This window comes from Anomaloglossus baeobatrachus, chromosome 4 (genome assembly GCF_048569485.1).
Source record: "Anomaloglossus baeobatrachus isolate aAnoBae1 chromosome 4, aAnoBae1.hap1, whole genome shotgun sequence".
NCBI classification, from domain to species: domain Eukaryota; kingdom Metazoa; phylum Chordata; class Amphibia; order Anura; family Aromobatidae; genus Anomaloglossus; species Anomaloglossus baeobatrachus.
Window position 1 is genome coordinate 218,097,227 of NC_134356.1, and position 27,436 is coordinate 218,124,662.

Below are 27,436 nucleotides of genomic sequence, written 5' to 3' on the forward strand. Positions count from 1 at the left end.
TTAAAAATTTCATTTTGATATAAAGGGTATATTTTTTTTTTTACTTCACCATTTATAAAAATATGTTGAACACAAATTAGTCAATATGGTAAATGATGTAGCTAAGAAATGTTGTTGACCATTATGTGTGTGCATACTAATAGAAAAAAAGGCTAACTTTGTTCTGCGAGTTTTTTTTTTTTTTAATTTGAAGAATTTGTGTGGAAATAACACATTTTTTTTTGTAAAATTACATGTTTATGTTCTATGATTGTATATCAACAAATATCAAAATTGTGTTCATTTTTTAAAGACTTTCATTTCAATCATTCAGGACATGTATCAATAAAGAGTTTTTTTTCATGACATTTTTGTGCTTTAATTTTCAAAATTAGATTAATATCTTGAAAATTTATGAATACAAATACAATATATATTATGCATAAGCAATAAAAAAATTTTTTTGGCTATCCAAATTTAAATAATAAACAAGTTTATTATCATATTTGACTGAAAGAAAAATATGTATTGATGACATACCTTATTTTTATTAAACATTTTGAACATATTTATTAATTTTTAAACACATATGGTTTTTTGCAAAAAAAATTCGAAAACAAAAATTAATGATCAACAAAATAACACATATAATTATTTCTTATTTGCAAACCAGACAAAACTGGTTGGGTATTCTCCATTTGAACATTTGAAAAATTAGCTGCATAATGGGAGTTCAAAGGGTCTAACAGGACATTTTCCTCATGAATTCTACAAAAATTATGTAAAACTACTGTAGCTTTGATTACTGATTGCACATTCGTTGGGTTTAGCTGTATTGTTGTTTGATATATGCGCCATTTGGAGGCTAAAATACCAAAAGAACATTCTACATAACTACGGGCTGTTTTTAAACGACTATTGAATTGGCTTTTTAAATCATCAATTCCACGCCGAGGAAAAGGTCTCATTACATGTGGTGATAAGGCAAAACCCTCATGTGCAACCATCACAAAAGGTACTGTTGGTCCAGAAGTACCAGGCAGTGGTGATGGAGTAGGTAAATTTAAGTCCATTGAAATCATACGTCTGGCCAATCTAGTTGAGCGAAAAATCCGTGCATCGGAAGCACTCCCATACGCACCAATATCTACATAAATAAATTTATAATTAGTGTCAACTAATGCTAATATTACAACTGAAAAAAATTTGTGAAAATTAAAATATCTAGATCCTGAATTTGGTGGCTTCCGAACCCTAATGTGTTTACCATCCAATGCCCCAATACAGTGTGGAAATTTAGTGACTTCATAAAATCCATGGGCTATTTGAAGCCATTTTTCGCAAGTTGGTTGTGGCATTACTTGATTTTTAAGATGTAACCATAAGGCATCACAAGTCAGACGGACAATTCCACAGATGGTTGACGTACCAAGGAGGAAGTCGAAATGTAGAGCTCCATATGACATGCCTGTAGCCAGAAACCTAAAGATTGTGTAAGTGTATCCCAAATGAAAAAAAAAGGACCGTTATTTTTTTTAAACATTTTAAAGAAATGTTGAATGTTAATCCATAAAATAGAATCATAAATAATAATTTTATGATGTATATTTTAGTCTAATGATATATATTTAAACATTATAAAGTAAAAACATTATTTTAATACAAAATGTTTAAAAAAACCCCACCTTAATGTAACAAGCAATCTTTGTTCAGGTGAGATACATTGGCGCATGCTTGTGTCCTGGAGTTGGAGATGAGGCCTGAGAGTGTCCAAGATTGTATCAAACATATCAACTGTTAATCGGCAATATGCCTGAAATTTTGCAGGATATCGCCTTAATTCACCATATAGACAATGGAAATGTCCATGAGTTTGACGCATTTGAACAATTGGATGCACCCACATTCTTCTTTGAGACATTTCTGCTGAAGGAATCATAAATCGCCTTACACCAAATCGTCTAGAAACCATCCATGCCAGAAAAAGCAGAGCCTCATTTGATATGGACATTCTCAACTAAAAATCACACACCACTATGTCAAAAGGAAAAAAAAAACCACGCACAGCATTCATTTATCCAAAAGGTAGTGAAAAGTCAATTACTGCCAGCAGTAACACATTAACAAATTAATGTGATGACTAACCACAGCAAAACGCAATCAAAAAACGGATCGGAAACGCTAGTGGCACGGATCACACACGGAGGTAAAAAACGTACAAACGGAAGTAAAATACGGAATCACGGATGCAACACGGATATCACACGGAACTTAAAAACGGATGTAAAAACGTAACACGGACAAGAAAAACGGACAACAAAAAACGCACGTGTTTTTCACGGACGTGTGAAGGGGGCCTAAGTTAGTATTTTGTCCAAAACATGCACAACGCAAGACACATCAAGGGACCTCAATGTCTTGCAAGTCTCTACACTAAGGTGCATTGTGTTACTGAGTTTACGACTCAGTGGTTCCTCCTCCCCTGGTAAGGCTACTTTCACACATCCGGCTTGAGCCCTGCGGCTCAATCCGGCTGTGCAAGCTATGCAACGGATGCGGTGAAAACACCGCATCCTTTGCATAAGTTTTTCCCATGCGGCCCGCCCGGTTTTTGCCGCTTGCGGCATGCTACTGAGCATGCGCAGTGGCAAAAACCGCATGCGGCGGCCGAATGCGGTATTTGCCGCATCGCGCCGCATTCGGCCGCCATAGGCATGCATTGAGAGATGCGCCGCATCGGCCGAATGCGGCGCGATGCGGTTTTTTTTGCCGCACGAAAAAACGTACCAGGCAACGTTCCATCGGGCCGCCGCATCGGCTAAATCTGCCGCATGCGGCAAAAACCGGATGGAACGCAAGGCCATGCGGCACAATGCGGCACTAATTAAAGTCTATGCAGGAAAATCGCAACCGGCAGCAAAAAAAACCGGTTGCGATTTTCCTGCAAAGTGCCGGATTGTGCCGCAGAAGAAAAACCGGAGGTGTGAAAGTACCCTAAGATGCTGTCTGTACATAATTATGTTTTTTTCAAGAGGTAATTATATTCTTTTTTTGAAGTCTGGTCTTGAATTTGAACTCTAAACCTGTGGCATTGGAGTCAGCAGCAATAGCTACTGTATGAGCCACACACTGCAATGCTAAGTGTCAAAGAATTTTCTGTATTTGAATGCGCATTGTATTCTTTATTATGGCACATTGTGCTGGTACATACAGCTATATACCAGTGCATTATATATACCTGTTTTCTAGGGATAAAAGAGGATTTTTTTGCTCCTATACAAATACTTAAAAAAAAAAATAAGAAAATAATTACACTCATGACATTTATAATGCAAATTAACCCCTTCACCCCTGGGCGATTATCTGTTTTTCGTTTTTTTTTTATATTTTGCTCCCCTTCTTCCGAGAGTTGTAACTTTTTTATTTTTCCTTCAATCTTGCTATATAAGGGCTTATTTTTTGCAGCATGAGTCGTACTTTTAAATTAAATTAAATTAAACCATGAGTGTGGAAAAATTGCAAAAAAAGTGCGATTGCACAATGGGTTTTGGGATATTTTAAAAAACTGTGTCCATTATTTGGTAAAACTGATGTGTTGGTATGATACCTCATGTCGGTGCGAGTTCACTGACACCAAACATGTACAGTCATATGAAAAAGCTTGGGCACCCCTATTAATGTTAACCTTTTTTCTTTTTTCTTTATAACAATTTGGGTTTTTGCAACAGCTATTTCAGTTTCATATATCTAATAACTGATGGACTCAGTAATATTTATGGATTGAAATGTGGTTTATTGTACTAACAGAAAATGTGCAATCCGCATTTAAACAAATTAACCGGTGCAGAAGTATGGGCACCTCAACATAACAGTGACATTAATATTTTGTAGATCCTCCTTTTGCAAAAATAACAGCCTCTAGTCGCTTCATACAGGAGTTCCTGGATCCTGTATGAAGGTATATTTGACCATTCCTGTTTACAAAACAATTCCAGTTCAGTTAAGTTTGATAGTCGCCGAACATGGACAGCACGCTTCAAATCATCCCACAGATTTTCAATGATATTCAGGTCTGGGGACTGGGATGGCCATTCCAGAACATTGTAATTGTTCCTCTGCATGAATGCCTGAGTAGATTTGGAGCGGTGTTTTGGATCATTGGCTTGCTGAAATATCCATCCCCTGCGTAACTTCAACTTCGTCACTGATTCTGCACATTATTGTCAAGAATCTGCTGATACTGAGTTGAATCCATGCGACCCTAAACTTTAACAAGATTCCCGGTGCCGGAATTGGCCACACAGCCCCAAAGCATGATGGAACCTCCACCAAATTTTACTGTGGGTAGCAAGTGCTTTTCTTGGAATGCGTGTTTTTTTGCCTCCCTGCATAACGCCTTTTTGTATGACCAAACAACTCAATCTTTGTTTCATCAGTCCACAGGACGTTCTTCCAAAATGTAACTGGCTTGTCCAAATGTGCTTTTGCATACCTCAGGTGACTCTGTTTGTGGCGTGCTTGCAGAAACGGCTTCTTTCACATCACTCTACCATACAGCTTCTCCTTGTGTAATGTGCGCTGTATTGTTGACCGATGCACATTGACACCATCTGCAGCAAGATGATGCTGCAGGTCTTTGGAGGTGGTCTGTGGATTGTCCTTGACTGTTCTCACCATTCTTCTTCTCTGCCTTTCTGATATTTTTCTTGGCCTGCCACTTCTGGGCTTAACAAGAACTGTACCTGTGTTCTTCCATTTCCTTACTGTGTTCCTCACAGTGGAAACTGACAGTTTAAATCTCTGAGACAACTTTTTGTATCCTTCCCCTGAACAACTATGTTGAATAATCTTTGTTTTCAGATCATTTGAGAGTTGTTTTGAGGAGCCCATGATGCCACTCTTCATAGGAGATTCAAATAGGAGAACAACTTGCAAGTGGCCACCTTAAATACCTTTTCTCATGATTGGGTACACCTGCCTATGAAGTTCAAAGCTCAATGAGGTTACAAAATCAATTTAGTGCTTTAGTAAGTCAGTAAAAAGTAGTTAGGAGTGTTCAAATCAAGAAATTGATAAGGGTGCCCATACTTTTGCACCGGTCAAATTTTGTTTAAATGCGGATTGCACATTTTCTGTTGGTACAATAAACCTCATTTCAATCCAGAAATATTACTCAGTCCATCAGTTATTAGATATATGAAACTGAAATAGCTGTTACAAAAACCCAAATTGTTATAAAGAAAAAAGGTTAACATTACTAGGGGTGCCCAAACTTTTTCATATGACTGTATAGGTTTACTTTTATGTAAGGGGTTAAAAAAAATTCCAAAAAAAGTAGCACACTTTTTGCGTCATTTTCTAAAACCCACACAAAAACTTGTGAACAAGAAGGGGTATTTATCATGTTTTTTTTAAGTAAAACTACTGTACCACAGTTTTCACAACTGTGGTACAGTAGTTTTACTTAAAAAAACCATGATACATACCCCTTCTTGTTCACAAGTTTTTGTATGTATTCTATGGGGTCCATGTATATTACAACAAATATGAGGTCCGCTCTACTTGGTCTCTGTTTTTCTAATTTTCTAAAACCCATAGCGTTCTCATTTTTTTGCGTCTCGAGCTGGCGTTTTTAATGGTACAATTTATGTGCAGATGCTACATTTTGATCGCCTGTTATTGCATTGGGCTGCCCCCGCGTCAGCAGCCGGAACTCCTCGGATCCGGATCCGCGGTGGCTCGAGGGGTTCTTCAGACCCGGGGGGTCGCGCGACCACTCAAAACAAAAAGGGGGGTATTTACAGGGGACTGTATGTTTAAAGTTCCTGATGCCACCCATGGTGTGTGGTAAGGTGGAGTACCACCGCTGCCGTTGGGAGCACCCGGTGGTGATGGGATGGCAGCCAGGTGTTTAACCTCTCCATGGGTAAGGGGAATTGGGAAATTCCTATCCCCCTCGTTGCGCTAGTAACCCGATTTTAGAGCGGGTGGAGAACGGATCTTGAAGGCTCCGTCCTCGTCGGATCAATTACCAGGACGCTTGAAGCTACTTCTCGGCTTAGGGTCCACGTACCCCGTCGTGCCCTGGCCCCTGCCCGGAGATGGTACAAGGCCGCCGGCTGCCCTCCTCGGCAGTTCCGTGCCCCTTGTCACGATTCACGCGACCGGGGTTCCAGCTCCTACCAGGCCCAGACCAACATCTGCCACCTAGTAGTCTCAAGGAGCTCTGCTCCCAACCTCCTCCAACGCTACACCTCTCTCAACCTCAACAACTGCTCTATTGACACTCCTGACCCTCCCTTACCAACCCCCCAAATGCGCGGCCCTATTCTCTTCAGGCTGCCCATTGGTGTGTCTGGTGAGTGTGGTGCAGAGTGTTTCTAGGATTTTGATTAGCTTGTTCTTAGCAACACCAAAGGCCAGGCACCCGTAACCAAGGAGGATGTGGATACCGTGCAGAAGGGCAGATTGCACAATACCCTGTGATGACCAGATAGGCTAGGGCGTCACAGCATTTTGTGCAAAATTTGCTGCCACCAACAACCATAATTTTGGCATTTGGAATTTTTTTGCCACTATGCCGTTTACCGATTAGTATAATTGATTTTAGACATAGTGATACCAAATATATGGTATAATTGATTTTTTGACATGGCGATACCAAATATGTGTATATTTTTTATATTTTTAACCCTTTAATTTTCAATGGAGCGAATAGGGGGTGATTTGAACTTTTAGGTTTTATTTATTTTTTAAATTTTTTTAAAACTTATTAACCTTTTTTTTTTATTAGTCCCCCTAGGGGACTATAATGATCAGCAGTCTGATCGCTTTTCATTTCTGTTAATCACAGCTGCAGAGCTCTGATCTGCAGAAATGCTGCTCTTCTCTTAGAGATGGCGCTCTAACAGCTGTAAGAGGAAGTGAGTCATGATAGCTACAGAAGTCATCACTTCACCCTGTGCTAACATGGCAACCATCGACTCCCTGTGATCACGACATGCTGCTCTGATGGCAGCTGGTAAGTGCTCGTTACCTGCTGCGGGCATTTACTTCGCGCTGTCACATTTTGACAGCCCGAACTAAGGGCTTAACAGCTTAGCTGACGTTTGCAGGGATCACCACTGGCTCACCACAGCAGTCGGTGGTGATTACCCTGACATGAGCCATAATGTACCCAGTACGTCATGTGTGAAAAAGTAGTTAAAAAAATCTGCATCACAAATTAACAAATAACAGTCATATTTGGTATCCTTGTAGTCATAACTGGAGGTTTGAATTTAATTCTATAGTGGGTAACCACTAGAGATGAGTGAATATATTCAAGTGGAATTGAAGTCTTCTTGAATAATAATAAAAATTCACATTTACCTAAATGTGGATTTTTTGTAATTTGCATTCAGGTGAATTCAGCAAAGTGGTGGCATTTTTTAATCATAAACGGCCATTAAAAAACTCCTTATGCTCACCTCACTGGTCCCTCTTCTGACCCCTTTGTATCTAACCATCAACAACCCTTTCCTTGTCTTCTGATTGCCATGCAAGACTGGGATGTCCAACTCTGATGAGGCCTGGGATGGTTCTGCGCTCATGCGTGCAAGGTCGTGGTGCACATCGTGACATTGTGACATTATGTGCGCTTGTGTGGAACCTTCCAGGGCCTCTTCAGTGCTATTATTCCAGGTCTAGCGTGAGATGACCAGATGAGTGACAGTGAGTAGCTGAGTGGCCGGAGAGGTGAGCGTTAAGGTGAATATAAGGATTTCTTTTTTTAATTTTTACATCTTATGTTTATTATGCTTTGGACTATCTCCAAACCCCAGTGCATAATAAGTGACATTACATTAGCAGAGAATAACGTCAAGAAAAATCCGCGTGAAAAGGGTAGATTTGACAGATTTGAATTTTTTCTGATCCGCTCATCTCTAATAACCAATGTACTAAATTACAGAACAGCTGTGCACCCCTGAGGCTGCAACGGATTTGACTTGGGGCTAAAATTAGGAGTAGGATCTAAATGATTCACTGATTTCACCCTGTAACCTTAACACAGAAATCTGGACTCCATAAGAAAGGAGTCCCTTTTAGGAGCAGATATAGGTTTCCAATAAATAGTGTCAGAACAAGAATTGAGATGCATAGTTAGCTGTGGTCAGGGCCGGAGAACTTTTCTCACAACGGTAGAAAGGCACAGGATCAGGGCAGATAGCAGACGAAAAAGAAGGTTACAATGCAAGTCAGGTCATGGAGCAATAGAACATTAGCTAAGGAGAATGAACACTGGTCCTTTAGGAAGCCAAGTGTGAGACACAATGTGCCATGTGGACCCAGAGAGAAGCAATAGCCAGAAGGAGGATAGCAGTGGCGTGTGATTGTGACAGCTGGTACTTACTGATGGAGATGAAGACATCAGGTCAAGGTGAAGGAGATGCTGAATGAAACAGATGGAGCTCGGTTTAAGATTAAGTTTGAGATATAGAGACAATATGGCAGCGTAGGCAGGTGACAGATACTCACAAGTGTGCATAGGAGAGCAAGTTCCCATGATGAGAATTTGGTGAGTTTTTGATGTTTCAGATTTTCTGCAACTAATGGTGGTAGGTAAATTAGTTTGCTTACCTTTTTTCATTCAGTTTTCACATGCATTTTTATTGTGGTTTTGATTCTGCATTTTTTTTATATGTAATTTTTTTAAATTAATCTGCTTAGTTTTTGATACTTTGTAGTATTTGGCTTTGACAACATTTTATTGATAGTCATGTGCATATTACATGTTGAGATGAGCGAACCCATTGAAGGTCGGTTTGGTGGGTTCAGCCAGACCTTTAGCTAAAGTTCAGATTGGTTCGCAAACTTGACCTGAACTCCAATGGAAGTCACTAATTGGGCAGTTCGGGTCTCCGCCTACATGCAGCCAGCTGTAAACAAAGCACTTGCAGGGGAGAGTGAATAGGGTTTTTCCACTTTTTTTGTTTGGTGCACTCTACATCTGATCATACTGTTGTTACCACCAGTGCGAGCCGATCAAACACTGCAAGCGACTTGCAATGAGCTGAGCACCGAGCATACCCGAGCACAGCAATGCTCATGAGAGTAGTTTGCCTATGTAAAGCACCTGAACTCCGCAACCAAACTTTGTTTTTTGTAAAGTCTGTTTGGTACAAAGACCGAACCTTGGGTTCACTCATCTTTAACCCCTTCACCCTGAGCCCATTTTCACCTTGATGAATGCGGTTTAAATGATTAGGTGGTTTTATTTATCTGGTCAGTTCGATTACAGTTATACTAGGTTTATATATATTTTTTTTTGAGTTTGGCTACTATCACACTAAAAATGTTTTTTTATTTTACCAAAATAAAGATTTTTGCATCAGTGTTTTTAAGTCTATAGTTTTTTTCTATTTCTTTGCTAACAGAGTCATGTCTCTTTTTTTGCAGGATGAGTTGGAGTTTTTATTGGTAACATTTTTGGCCACATAATATTTTTTGATCACTTTCTATTCCACTTTTTGTGAGGCAGAATCAAAAAGAAGCATCAGCTCAGGAGTAGTTTTTTTTCACGTCGTTCACTGTGCCGTTAAAGTAATATGACATTTTCAGCGATACCATTTTTATTTATAAATGACTTTTTGATCGCAGTTTATTTCATTCTTTTTGTCAGCTGTATGGTGAAAAGACAGTTTTTAATACTTTTTTTATTTATTTTTTTATGGTTTTCACTGAAGGGGATAACTATTGTGACAGTCATAGACATAAATCGGGTTGTTATGGATGCGGCGATGACAAATATGTTTACTTTTTGTTTATTTTTTCACACAACTATTTTGTGGAATTTTTTTTGTTCTTTATTTCTGATTTTTAAAAAATATTTTTACTTTTTTTTAACTTTTTCACTTAGTCCCTGTATGCAAAATTACTCCCACAACAAACTGCAGTTATGATGTCCTGAAGTGCTCCATCACTGCAAAACATCACAGCTGTCAGAGCTGCACTGTGAAAGCCTGAAGTGATCAGGCTTTCTGTAGTCAGGTGACCCAGAGGTCGTCATGATGACCTTGGGTCAGCATGACAACAATCGCATTACATCGCAGGTGTCCTGATTGGAGGGGAATGGGAGCATGATCCCTCTCTGAATAAGTGCCATGATCGATATTGATTGTGGCATTTAGGGAGTTAAACAGCCAAGGATGGTGCAGAAACCGTCTCTGGCTGTGAGGGCTGTTGGGAAAGCCAAGTCCCTGTCAGCATTCATGGCGGGCACAGCCTCTGTGCCCCCGCGATCGCCATGACGTAATTATACATCATTGGTCAGGAACTACTTCCCATTCATCTCGTATAGGTATGTCAATGGTCAAGAAGGGGTTAATTACATGTGTTCTTAGTGCATTTGTTACCTGCAGATTTCCTGCATATCATATTTTATGGGGAAAATCCGACCATAAACCTCAGTGTTCTTGCAAGAGAAATTGACATATTGCGGATTTCAAAAATGCACTGCAGGTCATTTTTCAGAGTGTAAGGGTATGCTCACACGAGCGTGAAAATCGGACGAGTGCAATGTGAGAAAATCAATGAGGGAGAGCAGTTAGTCAGCTTTTCTCGCATCCAGATTCTGGATGCGAGAAAAGCGGCAGTATGCTGCGATTTTCTGCTAGAGCCGTATCCCTTGCACCCATTCAAGTGAATGGGTGCGAGAGATACATCGGACTGCTCTTGGATGTTATCCCAGTGCAGTACGATATACGCACAGGCTGACAATGGAGGAGATGGGGGGATTAACCCCTCCCTCTCCTCCGCAGCGTCTGTTCTCAGCTTCACAGCTGTGACCTGATTGCAGGATCGGGTCACAGTCGCATGACACTCGGCTCACGCTTGCAGCAGAGCCTGAGCCGGGAGTCATTAGCATATCACATACGCTCGTCTGAGTCCAGCCTAAGAAAAAGAACAGCGGGCAGGTGATTTCTAAAAATCACATCCAGTTTGCTGGAACTGCAAGGCGCTGTATTTTTGCATATCGAAAAAACAAAGTATCAAAAACTCACCAAAAACTCATAGTGGAGACTTGCACTACTTGCACACATGTAATATTTGGTGAGTTTTTTTACCTCAGTATTTTTTAAGCCAAAACCAGGAGTGGGTAATAAATACAGAAGTGGTGACCATGTTTCTAATAGGCCGGGGTCCCACTTGCGATTGAAAAATCGGTTTGATTCTCATGCCGGAGAGTAGGACGTTTTTTTCCTCTCTTTTCATCTGTGTGATGTCAGTGTGCTGTCAGTGTGCTGTCCGTGTGCTGTCAGTGTACAATCCGTTTTTTTCCTCAGCAGCAGTTACTAATTTACAGACATGTACAGTAGCATTTACAGTGTTCTCTGCTAAATGATAGAATTGTATTGAGAAAAATGGATGTCATTAGGATGGTCTGTGTGCTGTCCGGGTGACATCCGTTTTTTTCTCGCACCCATAGACTTGTATTGGAGAGTCTCGCACGAGAAACTTTAGAAATCACAGAATGCTGCGTTTTTTTTCTCAGTCCGGTTTGGACTGAGAAAAAAAAGCAGATAGGAGCTGCCTCATTGATTAATATTGGTTCAAGTGCAATGCAAGATTTTCTCGCATTGCACTCGTGCGAGTCAATCACAAGTGTGACTCTGGCCTTATACTTTTCCTCTGATTGTTCCACTCCTGGTTTTGGCCACAAATACTGAGGTAAAAAATGTCACCAAATACTGAACGTGTGCACGAGGTTTTAACTTTATGGAGTCAAATGGAGAAAGTAGATGTTGAAGGATTAACAATCGTTGTGATTTATATAATTTGCACCGAATACCTCTTTAAAGTGTAACGTCGCTTTAACCTCTTCACCCCTGATGATTTTCCATTTTTCATTTTTGTTTTTCCCTCCCCTTCTTCCGAGAGCCATAACGTTTTTATTTTTCCATCAATATTGCTATATTAGGGTTTTTTTGCCGGACAAGCTGTATTTTTGAATGACACCATTTATTTTACCATGTAGTGTCCTGGAAAATGAGAACAAAATTCCAAATGTGGAGAAATTGTGACATTCCACAAAGGTTTTGGTGTTTTTTATTTACCCTATTCACTATATGGTAAAACTGATATATCAGTATGATGCCTCAGGTCAGTACGAGTTTGTAGATGCCAAACATGTATAGATTTACTTTTATCTAAGTGGTAAAAAGAAATTCAGAAATTTGTCCAAATTCTGAGACCTGTAGCATTCTCATTATTTTGTATCTGAGTGATAAGTGATGACTTATTTTTTGCGTCATGAGCTGGCATTTTTAATTATACAATTTATGGGTAGATGCCATGTTTTGATCGCCCGTTATTGCATTTTAATGCAATGTTGCAGTGACCAAAACCTGTAATTTTGGCATTTGGAATTTTTTTTATTGCTGCTCCATGTACCGATCATATAAATTGATTTTATATTTTGATAGATCGGGCATTTCTGAACTCGGTGATACCAAATATGTGTATTTTTAATTTTTTTTAATTGTTTTATTTTCATTGGAGCAAAAGGGGGATGTTTTGAACTTTTATTTATTTTTTTTCATATTTTTTTAAAACTTTTTTAACATTTTTTATTTATTTTACTAGTCCCCCTAGGGGACTTTATCACTGCAAAATCCGATCATTTCTCCTGATCAGAGCGATGCTTCAGCATCGCTCTGATCAGTAGAAATGCTGATCTCCTTTGAGTGCCGGCGCTTTGCCAGCTCTTACAGGATGTGACTCATGACAGGGCCAGAGGTCGTTTTCCAACCCTAGGCTGACATGGTAAGCCACTGGGGCCTTGTGATCACATCACGGGGCTGTCATTGGTGGCAGGGAACAGCACGTTGCGGCGCTTTAAATCATGCTGTTAGTGTTTGTTAGTCTTTGGTCCTGTGTTCACATGGTCACTCACCTCCGTACGCGCGGCACGTCTGTTTCCTCCTGCTGTGGGCGTGCTTGCCGTCGCTATGGTTGCCGCGCTCTCGCGGGAGTGGGATGACGCGTCCCTGCTCCCGCGCGTGCGTGTTGCCGCCCGACGGCTGGCCCGCCCCTATCGGGATGCTGCCGACGTGCGCGCGCGTCACCTGAGGATGTGACGTACGCGGAAGCATGTGCGCGCTCTATAACAAAAACCCCCGGGCTGCAACGAGCATAGCGCTGCCTTCTCCCTCCCTGAGGAAGCCAAATCTGAGCACGGTGCTCACACAGGCGAAACGTACGTTGGTGGGGTATGGGGGAGCCTCTTCTTTGCGTTCTCAGGATCATGCACTGGCCACTTTAATACGCATTGGCCACTTTTTTCTGTATTTATTGTAACATTCATTGGATTGAATTATGTTTTATTAATGCATTGGGGGTGCCTGAGCAGGCTATTACATGTATCTATGCACATGCACTTTATATGTATTTTTTCTATTATGCTTACCTTGACATCCCCCCTCTGCTTTATTCATGTTATTTCAACTGGCCATTCCTTATTATCATTTACTTTGTTGATCCTGACTATGCATCTTCACACCCCTCTGTGATTTTATCCTCTTTGCTGTTTGCACATTTATTATTGTAACTAATAAAATTACATTTACTTTATTGGCACCCTTTGACTCCTGTTCTCCTATTTTTACATTGTTAGTTTGAGTCTGTGCAATGGTCTTATTGACCAACCTGGGCTAGAGTTTGCCCAGCATGACTTTTCATACTGCTGTATGGGGGTCCCTATATTTAACCCATAGTGTTTGACAGCACGATCTAAGGGATCCCTTCACGGTAACGTAACCAGGGGGACACGACCAATGATGTAATAGTATTTAATTGGTTATGAAGGGGTTAATTTTTTTTCTTTCATAAAATCAATGGCACACATAAAAATATGCAACTTTAATATGTCTTAACAGAGAAATTAGCTTCTTTCTTCTGGATTGATTTTTCACTTTAAATTCATAGGTGAAATCTGTATATTGTGAAGACAAATGTTTCCATTACTGTGACACAAGATGACATCTGAGGCTTTTAAAAGTTTATGAGGCTGGTGAGCTATGGAAAAGCTGGAGGGTATTAGAGAAATTCTGCTGCAAGTTCTCCTGAAATGACAGTATCAAGTTCTCCATAGAACTTTATGAGAACCAAATGTCATCTTCTATCTTAGAAATTGGAAAATCTGTGTTTACTGAAGACAGATTTTACCTCAAAATTGAGAAGGAATGATCAGTCCAGGAGGAGACAGAAGTTGATTTCTCTAATAAGATATATTATAATTTGCTTATTTTCTTTGAATTATTGATTTATAAAAAACATATAAAATGATGAGTATTTTTAAGTGGATTCTTATTGGTAACCAATTCATGTAAATGTGCATTTATTTGCTAATATGTAGTTTAGAGATGGAGTTCAAAATGATTCAAATATTATTCATATCCCTTAAAAATCCATCACAGGAACACTGCTTCTACATAAAAGCCTCCTTCTTAGACCATGTTCACACGTTGAGTAAATGTAGCGCCACTGAAGCCATCAGCAGCTACAAGGTACTGCATCCTGTCAAAGATGCAGGGCCTACCTCCAGGGACCCAGAAGACCAGTGGCGGTAACACCAAAACACATTATAATCCCTGTTTTTCCCTTCCCCAAGGACTGGTGACAGACTAGGGTTGAACCAAAGGGATGGCCACCTAGGGGTGGAACCGATCCAGTCCACTAGACGACAACCAAGGAGGAGGGGTCAGACAGTCAGTAAGTGGAAGTGAGAGGAGACGGACGTAACCGTACTGACGGGAGAGTGTAGCGGTGACCTGTGGGCCCAGGCATGTGGTTGCCGGTGGAGTACGGCGGAGTATTCCCGGAACCAGAGCACCGACGGGGTGCAGAGTCCTAGGTCAGGCAAATGCTCCAGGCAGACCTGATAAAATCTGCACAGTGAGGGGACCATCCAGGGCCTCACTGACCGTAAAGTCCGGAGGCATCAGCAGTGACGGGAGAACCAGGGACCAAAACAGAACACCGACCCTACAGGGTTCAAACTGCCCACCGTATGGACTAGAGACTGAAAGACTACCAGGAGGGGACCCCCAGACGCTCCAAGCCACGGGGACCCACCAACCAGAGACAGGTGCAGGGGAAAGAAGCCACCAGGCCACCATACCGGCACTGGGACTAAGGGGACCAGTGGTCAGGATCAGCCTTCTTCGGGTTGCCAGCCATAACAATGCTGTGAGCAAAGAAACCAGTTACACTGCAATCCCTTGTGTGGCCTACCTTTTTTCCACGTCTAACTCCATCACCTACCCCCCTGGGGCCTTGCCCTACTTGCGGAGGGCCCAACATCCAGGCTGCCATTAACACCAGTCCCAGAGAGACTGTGCAGCGGCAGCTCCATCCATATAGCCGCAACCCGCAAGTGGCGTCACGACAAAGACTTTATTATCATTCCCATGTACATAACCCCTTTCAAGGGTCACAGAACCAGGCAACGGCCACCCAGTGAACTGTTCCCCATAGCCCTGGGGCGAATCATATTTGTCCAGCATTTTACCTCAGTATTTCTAGCCAAAACCAGGAGTGGAACAATCAGAGGGAAAGTATAATAGAAACACGTCACCACTTATGTATTTATTACCCACTCATGGTTTTAGCATAAAAATACTGAGGTAAAAACTCACCAAATACTCACTGTGTGCACGTGGCTTTATGGGCACCACTTTTGTATTTATTATTACCACTCCTAGTTTTAGCTTCCAAATACTGAGGTAAAAAACTCACCAAACACTTGTGTGCATTTTGCCTAACAATTCGTACACTTAGGACACTGTGGATCACCAACTTCTCACCATGCTCCACTCTATTGGCCTCAAGGACACTGCTCTCATGTGGTTCTCCTCCTATCTCTATGACCGCTCCTTCACTGTTTCCTTTGCTGGCTCTTATTCCACTCTTCTCCCCCTCACCTTCGGGGTTCCTCAAGGCTCAGTCTTCGTCCCTCTCCTTTTCTCTCTATACACCGCCCCTATTGGACAAACCATCAGCAGATTCGGTTTCCAATACCATTTCTATGCTGATGACACCGAATTATATACATCATCTCCAATCATCACCCCTGCTTTGTTACAAAATACCAGGGATTGTCTGTCTGCTGTCTCTCAAAGCATGTCCTCCCTCTATCTGAAACTGAGCCTCTTCAACACTGAGTTTCTTGTGTTTCTTCCCTCTACCAACCAACCTACACCCGACATCTCAATTACCTTCAATGATTTAATCATTATTCCCAAGCAGCATGCTCGTTGTCTTGGGGTTATATTTGACTCAGAACTCTCCTTCATTCCCCATATACAATCACTCACTTGCACATGTCACCTGCATCTCAAAAACATCTCCAGAATCCGACCATTTCTTACTTTCGAAACTGCAAAAAGCGACTTACTGTCGCTCTTATTCATTCCCGCCTGGATTACTGCAACTCTTTATTGATTGGTCTCCCTCGGACCAAACTCTCCCCTCTCCAATCCATCTTGAATGCAGCAGCCAGGGTCATATTCCTGTTCAGCCGCTTCACCGATGCCTCCACCTTGTGCCAGTCACTACACTGGCTACCTATCAGCTACAGAATACAATACAAACTCATATCCCTCACCCACAAAGCTCTCCACAGCTCTGTACCACCATATATCTCATCCCTCATCTCTGTCTATCATCCTACTCGCCCCCTTCATTCCGCAAATGATCTTAGACTAACATCCTCCATAATACGAACCTCACACCTCCGTCTCCAAGACTTTTCTCGTGCTGCGCCAGTTTTTTGGAATGCACTACCCCAAAGAATGCGACTAATATCCAGCCCCCAAGTTTTTAAGCATACATTAAAAACACATCTCTTCAGACAAGCTTATCATAATAATTTACTAACCTAACTCTCCCCTGTCCAACCTTCTAAATGCTACTTATAATTTTCTCTCTCCTAACTTTCTCTCTCCTATTTCTGTCCTCACATCCTACATACAACCAATAGCACGTAAGGGCACCCAAAAGGTTACTGTCTAAAGACCAGATCATTCATCTTTATATGTAACCAAAAAACTAGCATAACGATGGACGGCCAGATCTACAAGTGTGCTTCACCTTTTGTGTCCCCCTTCTTCCCCATAGATTTTAAGCTTTTGAGCCGGGCCCTCATTCCTACTGTAGCTGTTGAATCACTATTTTGTTTTGTTTTTGTCTATGCAACCCCCCACCTGATTGTAAAGTGCTGTGGAATATGTTGGCGCTATATAAATAAATTTTATTATTATTATTATAGGTCTTGTGCACACATTGAGTATTTGGTGAGTATTTTACCTCAGTATTTCTAAGCCAAAACAGGAATAGTACAATCAGAGGAAAAGTATAACAGAAACACGTCACCACTTCTGTATTTATTACCCACTCCTGGTTTTAGCCGCAAATACTGAGGTAAAAAACTCACCAAATACTTAACATGTACAGGTGGCATTAGCTAAAATAGATTACTTAGGTTTCCTGAACACGTTGAATATTTGTTGAGTTTTTACCTCAGTATTTGTGTCCAAAACCAGCAGTGGACCAATCAGAGGAAAAGTATAATAGAAACACGAGCACCACTCCTGTATTTATTACCCACTCCTGGTTTTGGCCACAAATACTGAGGTAAAAAAATCATCATATACTCAACATGTGCACAAGGCTTAATAATGAAGATGAACAGCTCCACTCCTATTACTATTTAGGCCTTGTGCACACATTGCGTATTTTGGTGAGGTTTTTACCTCAGTATTTGTGGCCAAAACCAGGAGGTGAACAATCAGATAATAAATAGTATAATAGAAACATGGGCACCCCTTCTGTATTTATTACCCACTCCTGGTTTTGTCTTACAAATACTGAGGTAAAAAAACTCACCAAATTCTCAACGTGTGCACGTGGCCTTAGCTAAAATAGATTACTTGGGCCTCGTGTACATGCTGAGTATTTGGTGAGTTTTTTTACCTCAGGATTTGAAAGCCAAAATAAGGAGAAACACATCACCAATTCTGCATTTATTACCCACTCCTGGTTATGGCTTGCAAATACTGAGGTAAAATACTGACCAAATATTGTGTACCTGCAGTATTTGTTTGTTTAAATTTCAGCACCAAATCTGAATTTTCTGGCAGAAAACCCCCCACACGTTTTTGCCTTGTTTTTGTAGCATTTTTGGTGCGTTTTTTGCATGTTTTTTCCACAGATTTTCATGCATTTGGGGTGGAAAACAACGCTGGCAAAAACGCTGAAAGAATTGGTATACTTCAGTTGATTTTCTGCACCAAATCTGCAAGGGAAAATAAGCAACATGTGCACAGCACTTCAGAATTTTCATGGACTTTGCTGGCATAAGGATAAGCATGCAGTTTTGTGACAAATCTGTAGCAATATGTATATGCTGTATGTCCCCTAGGGGCCTCTAGGGGTCTCTCTTCTTGTATGTGTTTACAAGCAAGTGGGAACTCGCTGGTACTGCAGACAGAGTGCAGGCAGCAGAGAGAGATGTTATGGCTGACAATACCACCTAATAAATAGCCTGAAGATCTCCACTGAGTGTGATTACTGAGAGACACAACAACAGAACAAATTCTGTACCCAACAATGCATAAAAAAAAGCATACAAAACACAATGTGTGCACATAGCCTTAGAGCTCATGCAGAAAAAACGTTTCTCCACCTTCTCCTAACAGCCTGTGAATAACAGAAAGCACATGCATGGCATCTGAGTGCTGTCTGATTTTTTCACTGACCCATAGGCTTGCATTGCCAACACTCTGATCAATATTGGACATTGGTCTTAGATTTTGAATGGAGCACTCTACAAAAAATCACAGACACATGAACAGCCACATAGACTGTCATAGGTACGAGTGATATTGGTGGCAAAACGGATAACACTCATACGTAAAAAATGGCGCTTGTGTGAGCTCTTCTGGGTTTTGGATGTGACAATTGTATGAGTTTTACAAGGGACAATTCAGCATAATCTGTGAATATAATGATTTTTGTGTCCAAAACTTGGAATACATGTATGTAGAGGCCAACATTGTGGATTTTTAATGATGGATATGACTCCATCTCTGGACTACCCTGCTACTTACTGAAGACTACTTCACATACCAGGGTGTTGTCCATGTTTCATTAGAATCTTCATATCATGTGGTTCTAGAAGAGCGGGATATCTTTGAAAAGGACACTTCTACTTTTTCTAAGCTTCATACATCTGCGTATATAATCTACTATCATGGAGATTGTATACTGTACTTGCTATCTTGGTGGTATGACTCTAGTAATAGATATCACAAGACACTTCATCAGATAATACAGCAAGTGTGAGAACTTTATCTTCAATCTCCTGTCTTTACTCACTGAGAAAACTTGATGGTTCAGTTCAGAGAATCTGACCTGCTCTTTGTTCTTAAGAGCAAAGACAATTACCCCCCTCAGAATGCTTTTAACATAAAAAAGTCAGAAAGTAAAAAATGTGTGTGTGCTGACCTGAAGCAATATAATAATTTTATTCTCTTTTTTAGGTCTCTGTAACATGTCTGGTTATGACACATGCCTTTGCACTATGGTGGTGTCTGCTAATCCTGCCTGGGCTGTCCATAACGGCAATTAGTTTTCATCTGTCCACAGCTCGCTGACAAGAGGGAAATGCAGTATTGTGTCCCCTCAGGAAAACAAATTATACATATATCCTTTTTTCTCAACTTCAAAGACTGACTCTTCATACATTACCGAATATTTCAACAATCTGTCTTTGGGGTGGAAGCTCCTCCAATTGTCGCTAATTCATTGAGGAGGACTTTGTCCACCTTAACTATATTAACCCTTTGTATGTTTGGTAAAGGTGAAAAAGTGTTACAAATCACTAAGAACCAGTTACAAATATAGAAAGTTCATGATAGTGTACAATCATCAGAAATAAGAGATACATCGCCCTCTTCAAAAAGAGAGAAAAAGGGGTGTTCAAGTAGGGTTCCACTCCAGTATCCAATATTCATAAGAACTTGGCACGCCACTGTTATGAGGTACAATAATGATTTTATTTTTAAATTGCAATCCAATATCTAGATGACGTTTCAGCCTATAAGGCCTTCATCAGAAAAATGGCATAGGGTTAATGTCCAAAAGCATATCAACGCTAAAGTAATTGTGTCCAAGTCCAACCTGCAGGAGATAAGGGTGCTCACGAGCTCCTGCAGGTCGGACTTGCTATACATCAATTAGATATATGTAACGGACTGCAATTTTGAAATTAATTAATTATTGTACCTCATAACAGTGGAGTGCCAAGTTCTTATGAATATAATCATCATTATAGTTAATGCACACATCCACACTGTCCAGTGGAGGGAATCTTTAGGATTTGTTCACACCATCATATATTTGGGACGACTGCTATCCGATTTTTTTATTTATTAGCACTCGGACCACTGCAATGGAGCAGTGGTGATCAGGGTTTTTTTCTCATACCGGTCCGGGTTGAGAAAAAAAGAGAAGCATGTTTCGAGTGGCAGTGCAAATTGGAAGCTACTCACCCATTCAAGTGTATGGGTACATGGAACTCATCGGACTGCAGCTGAATGACATCCAAGTGCAGCCCGATTTCCATGGACTCAATGGAGAAAATTGAGAAATTTTGTTCATTATATTCTCCTCACAATGTGCTATGGTTCTTTTACCAGAGAGAATCGGATCACACTAAGCGGACACTCTGATCAAATTCTGACCAGAGTGTCCTGCATAATTGACCTGATTTTTTACATTTGTGTGACCCTGCCTTTTCATATTTATTCATATGAATGTTAACAATATCATTCATCAAGAAAAGTACACCAACTGTTTAGTGTCACATCTTTAATTGCTAGGAAAAATCTATTTTGGTCAAAGCCTGAAGCCATTGAGGCATTGACCCTAGGAGACAATATCTCCATAACATGATGCTGTATCCATTTGACAATGTATAGACTCCATGCATATGGCTCTTGTTTGTACCTTATTAACTGTTTCTACTGGATGTGACTGCAGATCCATTCACCTCTTACATTATTATAAAATAACTAAAAACAATGCTTTCTTTTACATTGGGTTGTCAAGAAGAAAAAATTATTATTTAGCATTATGGCAAATGTACATAGCCATATTATGCATCAGTTTTGTACAGAACTGTAATAGAAATTCCAAAAAGATAAAGAAGAACTAAATTGTGCTGCGAAAAGCCTCTGTAAAAATCCAATAGTAAAAAAGGATCCAACTTTATTATCCTTTTTTTCCCATAGTAAAATGTGTTAATAATCATAAAAAAATGATTCAGGTAAATATGCCCTATAATGGAATAACTCATACATTTTTTTTATAATTTAGTTTTAAAAATTCTGATTTCCTTCTATTTGTAGATAAGATGAACAGAGTTAAAACAAAGCTATTATTAAGACCAACATTAGTTAAATATTCATTACAGAGATAAAGTATAAAGGATACAATCCTGTTTTTCAACTTTAACATCAAAAACTTAACTAAATCTGATTTGTGAGATCATGGCCTTATATCTCTCCAATCGTTTGTCTTCTTGTTCATTACGTGATCATTTGTCTACTTGTTCATTACGTGTTCATTTGTCTTTATCTTGACCTGATCTTCATTTCAGTAATTTCTTCTTCTGAGTAGAACATGTCAAAGCTTGAAATCTACAGAAAGGCAACTGGCATATGTTTAGCCCTTTTGATATACGGTAAATGTCACACACCTTTATAGAAATCCTTAGAGGAGCATTGTATGTCTTATATGTCTCCTTATACTGACTTGGGATTTTCCTCAGACCCGCAACACACATCCGTTTTTTTTGTACGTGTGCGGTACGTATTTGCACGTACCGGAGACACGTATACACGGAGACCCATGTTATTCAATGGTAGATGGCACACGCACGTAAAATCATACGGAACGTGTGTCCGTGTCGTAAGTACGTGTGTGCGCTTTTCTACAAGGACGACATGTCCGTTTTTGCCGGAAACACGCAGGCACGGACCCGCTTTAGTCTAAAGCGGGTCCGTGCCTGCACGGACCGTACACGGAGTATGTCCGTGTTCAGCACGTATTGTCCGTGTCCGTTTTTCATCACAAAATCTGCAACACTTGTTTCCAATCTATCAGGTCAATAGAAAGTAAACAACAACACCAGGATCTCATGATGAATGATTAAAATCGTTAATTGGGTAAGCATGCGGGCCTTTAAAAACGGACAGCACACGGACAGCACACGTACGTATTTTTTGTCAATACGGACATTCCACACGCACACATGGCTCGCATATGCCATCACACGGATGCCATACGTACCGGAGAAACGCCCCTAAAAAACGGAACACGGACCCGAAAAACGGACCATAAGACACATACGTTTTTTTTGCGGAAGTGTGTTTTAGGCCTCAAAGAGAAACTTTACCTCTTAGATGCCCTGTCAGAAGAATCTCACCCAGTGGAATCAGCTTTCTTGCTTTGCACTGATGAGTGGCGAAAGCGCCAAAATACGTGTCTACAAATGGAGTTCCTAGTTTGACTTTTTATCCTAAGTCATGTGACAAAGTTCATCAAAGGATTAATATTGAGTTTTAAGACTAAAATAACTAAAGTTTTTTCTTCTTCTCTGAAAAGAGAATTTATATATTTAGCGGCTTACGTATATAAATCTGAATTTATTTAGATACACTATAGATAAGTTAAGGTGTCCTACTATAAACCATATTTTCGGTTTGAGTGCTGTCAGTGAAAAAATGAAGAGTACATGGACAGCCGTATTTAAGTCTATGGGTTACAATGAAAAACGGACGCCCTATAGAGCCACTGTACAGAATCCAATTTTTACAGGTACATTGCAATTCGTAAACAGAGGAAGCTGTAGTTGGTCTTGTTAACTTTTATTTAAAAATTAATTTAACTGCTGATATAAAAAAACGGATATCACATTGATTGCATATGGATGACAAATGAGAAGAGAAATTTCTGGATGAAACTCGGAAGATATTTTAATAATACGCTTTTTTACAGCTTTAAAGGGGTTTTTCCACTAACATAGTTCATTCTAAAGTTTATTTTAATCAATAGATTTTGGAATAATAATATCTTACATAATAATAATATTTCCACAATTAGATGTAAGAAAAAAATATGTTCCTGTTCTGACATAATCTTAAAAATGTAAAAATGTGCCCTTGCTATGTACTATGTAATGCCAAATTACATGGTCATGGTCTAATCATACGACAGCTCCTGGGTAGGGAATGATGCGAAAGAGAATACACAATTAGCACAGCATGGGATCACAGCTGATACTTTTTGTGAGGTAAAACATTTGTATTCCTGATTTACATCTTTTTTCTTTTACCTCAAAAAGAGAATAATTTGCGATCCCATGCTGTAATGTCTGTATACTTTCTTTTACTTCCTCTTTGGCCCAGGAGATGTGGTATGATCAGACCATGTTCCTACATGGCCACACAGCCATTACACAATGAACTTTGTTCATGGAAAAAAAACCTTCATGAACAATATATGTGTTTTTCTAGATCTTCAGGTCTAATATTCCTTGAACAACACAGGCATATTGTTTCCTAAATCAAATGAACTTGATGATACTTACTGTACGTGGAAAACCAGTAAGAAGACTGTTAATAAAAGAAAAAAGAAGGAAAGAAGAAAGAAAAAGAAAAATGGAAATTGTTTAGAAATTCTCCTGCTTGTGTTTTCGCTTGCTTTCATTGTTGATGTCCACAGCTTCAAAAATCAATACAAATGTAAGCACAATCCCTAAAAATGGATTAATGCCCTCGCGTTTATAGATTTCAATGCTTTTCCAGATTTGTAAACCAAAGGTCTGGTGGCAAAATTGAGGGTATATCAATAATATGAGCAGACCCATAAACTAGGGAATAAATAATTGGAAAGACAAGGAGCACAAATAGGGTCTTACCCGGAAAACCAAAGAAACTTAGTGTAGGTTGCAAGGCTCATCTTCAGTAGTTGTGAGAGTCACAACTACTATTAACGTCTGTAACAGCTGCTGGAGCAACCCTGGAGGAGATAATCTGAGTGGGAGGATGAAAGGGAAAAACCACGCTGCCGCTGAAGAAGCACTGATCCAAGGATGGTGAATTGGTGACTTTTATTTGTCAACATGTTTCTAACATCATCACATCATGGCATGTGGGGCAACCATTGCGAGCGTAAACGGCATGCATGACCCTCCTGGGTCAGCCCTAGCAAACCCGGAAGCCTGCGATTTCCAGTATCACTAACTACTTGCCTGCGGTTTCCAGGACATGGCTATCTGTGGCATTCATGGTTTTCAGACTTTCTTGTTTCTCTGGAGCTGTGTCTGCGACCTGTCCCCGGTCTTTTAGGACCTCTTCTACGTTTCTGACTGTGGTGTTCAGGACATCTTCCTGGCTGTGTGTTGTTTCCATGGTATTAGACTTCCTTGTCCCCGGTTTCCATTTCCACAGCCCACTATCTGCCTGCAGTTTTCAGTACCACTTTCTATCTGCCTGCCATCTCCAGCCGTCCTGGTTGTCAGCAGCTTCCAGTTGCGCAGTCTCCGACCTGCCTGCGGTTTCCAGTATCAGTTACTTATCTGTGGTCTCTAGGACTTCACCTGTTTATTTGGTTTCCTGTACTCTCCTGCCTGTTTCTGCGTGGAATACCCTTGCCTGCTGTACCCACGCCCGTGTCCAGTGATCTCACCCACATCTCGGACTCAGAGAATCCACCTCACACAGTTTGCCCCTTGTGTTTGTGACACCATAGATAGGACTATGTGTAAAATATTACATGTTCTCTGTAAAGTAGGCATGTACTTTCAATTAATTTGAATCCAGGAAGATGATGATATGATGGGGGTATCTTTCCAATGTCAATTCTGTGCCTATTTCAACCCTGGCGCACTATTCTGCTAACGCGTAAAGTTCCTTTAAGTATATATGGTTAATAAAATGTGTGGGAAGGTGACGGGTTACCAAAACATTGCATTTATATTTGGCCCTTATGTCTGTCTGCCACTAATCCTATGTCTACCATCAGCCATTTTTTATTTTTCTGCCTTTTGTACTGACAGTATTATATTCTTGATTTTCCCACAGGCAAGCTGCTTCAGACTATTTCACATAAATCATGATTGAATTTCTTTTCATCCATCTAATAACTTGATTAAATTATGTCAGAAGGCTGATAATATGCTGTCCATAACTGCAATTATGTTCATACTTTTCGCTCTGCAGAAAAAAAAAACTGTTATACAAAAATGCATTTAAAATCATCATTTATTTCACTTATACGTTTTGAATGTTATCAGAATTCCTGACAACCTGGGAAATGGATCCAGGTGCTGAAAAAAATGATCTGACAGCACATTTTTTCTTTAGAGGTGGTGACAGCAGTGACAGAAACATCTGTTTCTCAGATTCTAAATCTTGGTTAACAGATTCCTGTTCAATAGTTCCTCTTGTTACACCCATCCATAATCTTATAGTTATACAGCTAACACAACATTTTTTGCTCTGCAACCCTGTAGTTAAAATTCCTACTACAAAGAGTTAAACTTTGATTTATTTTGCTTAATTCCAATTGGGATCAATGGTATCATGTGGCATTTATTATGTAGAGGTATCTCTGAGCCCCAGATTAAATTGCACTGCTGCTAAAACCAAAGGTAATAATTCACTAGTACAGGCTCCATTTTTCAGACTTTTGAAGATAATGTGTAGGATCATGACCCTCCCTTGCAATTTATTTTGGCTAGACCCTAGAACTGAGGAGGGTCTTGTGACCTGATTCTCAAGTAATATGAATTCCTCAGAGTTGAAGAGGGGTATTAAAAGATTTATATGATCCCGCCAAGCAATAAGATTGGTTAGTTTGCGCCATCGTCCATGTTATTGTAGACTTTTTTTTCTGAATTTGCCTCATTACGGTGAATGGCATCAGGGATCCATCTCAAACCTGTTCTAGGATTTAGGCAGAAAACTTATTGCAGTACTCTATGTAGAGCTGAGTGTGAACAAGGGCCTACATGTACAATGGATAAACTCCTGATGAATATTCAGAATAAGTTGCATTACCTATTGTCCTTTTTTTGTCTCTGTTTTGTCGGTATAAGGTCGTTTACTGCAAAAAAATGAAAAAATATAAAAAGGTATATAATGGTATATATTTCTTATGTAAGCCTTCAGATCCAGACAAACACACAATCCAGGATTTCTTAAGATTAAATCTTTTTATACTGAAAAATGCAAAAAAATCCAAATTCAGAAAACAAACTAAAGCAGGCTTTACACGCTACGATATCGCTAGCAATTTCTAGCGATATCGAGCGTGTAAGTACCCGCCCCCGTCGCACATGCTATATCGTGTGATCGCTGCCGCAGCGAACATTATCTCTACGGCAGCGTCACACGCACTTACCTGGTCGTCGTCGTCGCTGTGACTGCCGAACAATCTCTCCCTCAAGGGGGAGGGACGTTCGGCGTCACCGCGACGTCACTAAGCGGCCGGCCAATCAAAGTGGAGGGGCGGAGATCCCGCCCACCTCCTTCGTTCCGCATTGTGGCCGGCGACAGGTAAGGAGACATTCCTCGCTCCTGCGGTGTCACACACAGCGATGTGTGCTGCCGCATGAGTGATGAAAAACATGGATAAACAACCCTTACCGATTTTTGAGTTTGGGACGACCTCTCCATGGTGAACAATTTTCACCATTTTTGAGGTCGCTTAAGGACGCTGGTAAGTGTCACACGCTGCGATATCGTTAATGACGCCGGATGTGCGTCACTAACAACGTGACCCCGACAATAAAACATTAACGATATCGTAGCGTGTAAAGCCCCCTTAAGTCTATGTGCGCATGCTGCAGTTTGGTGCCTTCACAAAATAAACGCACCCTCTGGCAGAAAAACACACCTTGTGCCAGAAAACGCATCCAAAAATGCATATTTTTTGTGTGCGTTTTTTCGTACTTTTTTTTACGTATTTTTGTCCCAAGCGTTTTTTAGTAAATATTGATAGGCAGAATCACAGATACTTGGGGTTGGCAGGTCTACCCGGGTTTGAAAAAACAAAAAAAAACCAAACAGTTCTGGCCTGGAATTGATCCCGGGTAGCTGGCTGGATGCTGGTCCCCATAAAAGTCTAGGAAAAGAAATAAAGACAAATATAAAAAAAAAATCCTTTATTTGCAATAAAAGACAAAAGAGACCCTTTTTTCACCCCTTTATTAACCCCCCAAATTACCTATGTAATCCACACGAAGTCCCACGATGATCCCAGTTCTGCTACATCTAAGAAGGCACAGCGCGCGGCCATACAACAATGACTGCCTGTTGTGAGCTTCAATCAGAGAATGAGTGAGCAGTGT

General features: G+C 40.3%; 1 protein-coding gene across 1 annotated transcript; it reads right to left on the minus strand.

Moving 5' to 3' along the window:
• Positions 1-602: 602 nt before the first annotated feature.
• On the minus strand, positions 603-24,494 carry LOC142302370 (uncharacterized). Its single transcript, XM_075343426.1, has 4 exons — positions 24,335-24,494; positions 18,777-18,844; positions 1,665-1,996; positions 603-1,461 (listed from the first exon to the last, which is right to left on the minus strand). The coding sequence occupies exons 1-4, from the start codon at positions 24,492-24,494 to the stop codon at positions 603-605; spliced, it is 1,419 nt and encodes a 472-aa protein (XP_075199541.1).
• Between the last annotated feature and the right edge of the window lie 2,942 nt (positions 24,495-27,436).

Bases quoted from the DNA above. Each gene is read 5' to 3' on its own strand.
- LOC142302370 (XM_075343426.1), bottom strand. From the start codon at position 24,494: ATGGAAACAACACACAGCCAGGAAGATGTCCTGAACACCACAGTCAGA. The intron at 18,845-24,334 runs GCAAGTAGTTAG...GATTTTTTGTAG, and splicing joins CCATGTCCTGGAAACCGCAG to AGTGCTCCATTCAAAATCTA. The intron at 1,462-1,664 runs GTGGGGTTTTTT...CACAATCTTTAG, and splicing joins AGATTGCTTGTTACATTAAG to GTTTCTGGCTACAGGCATGT.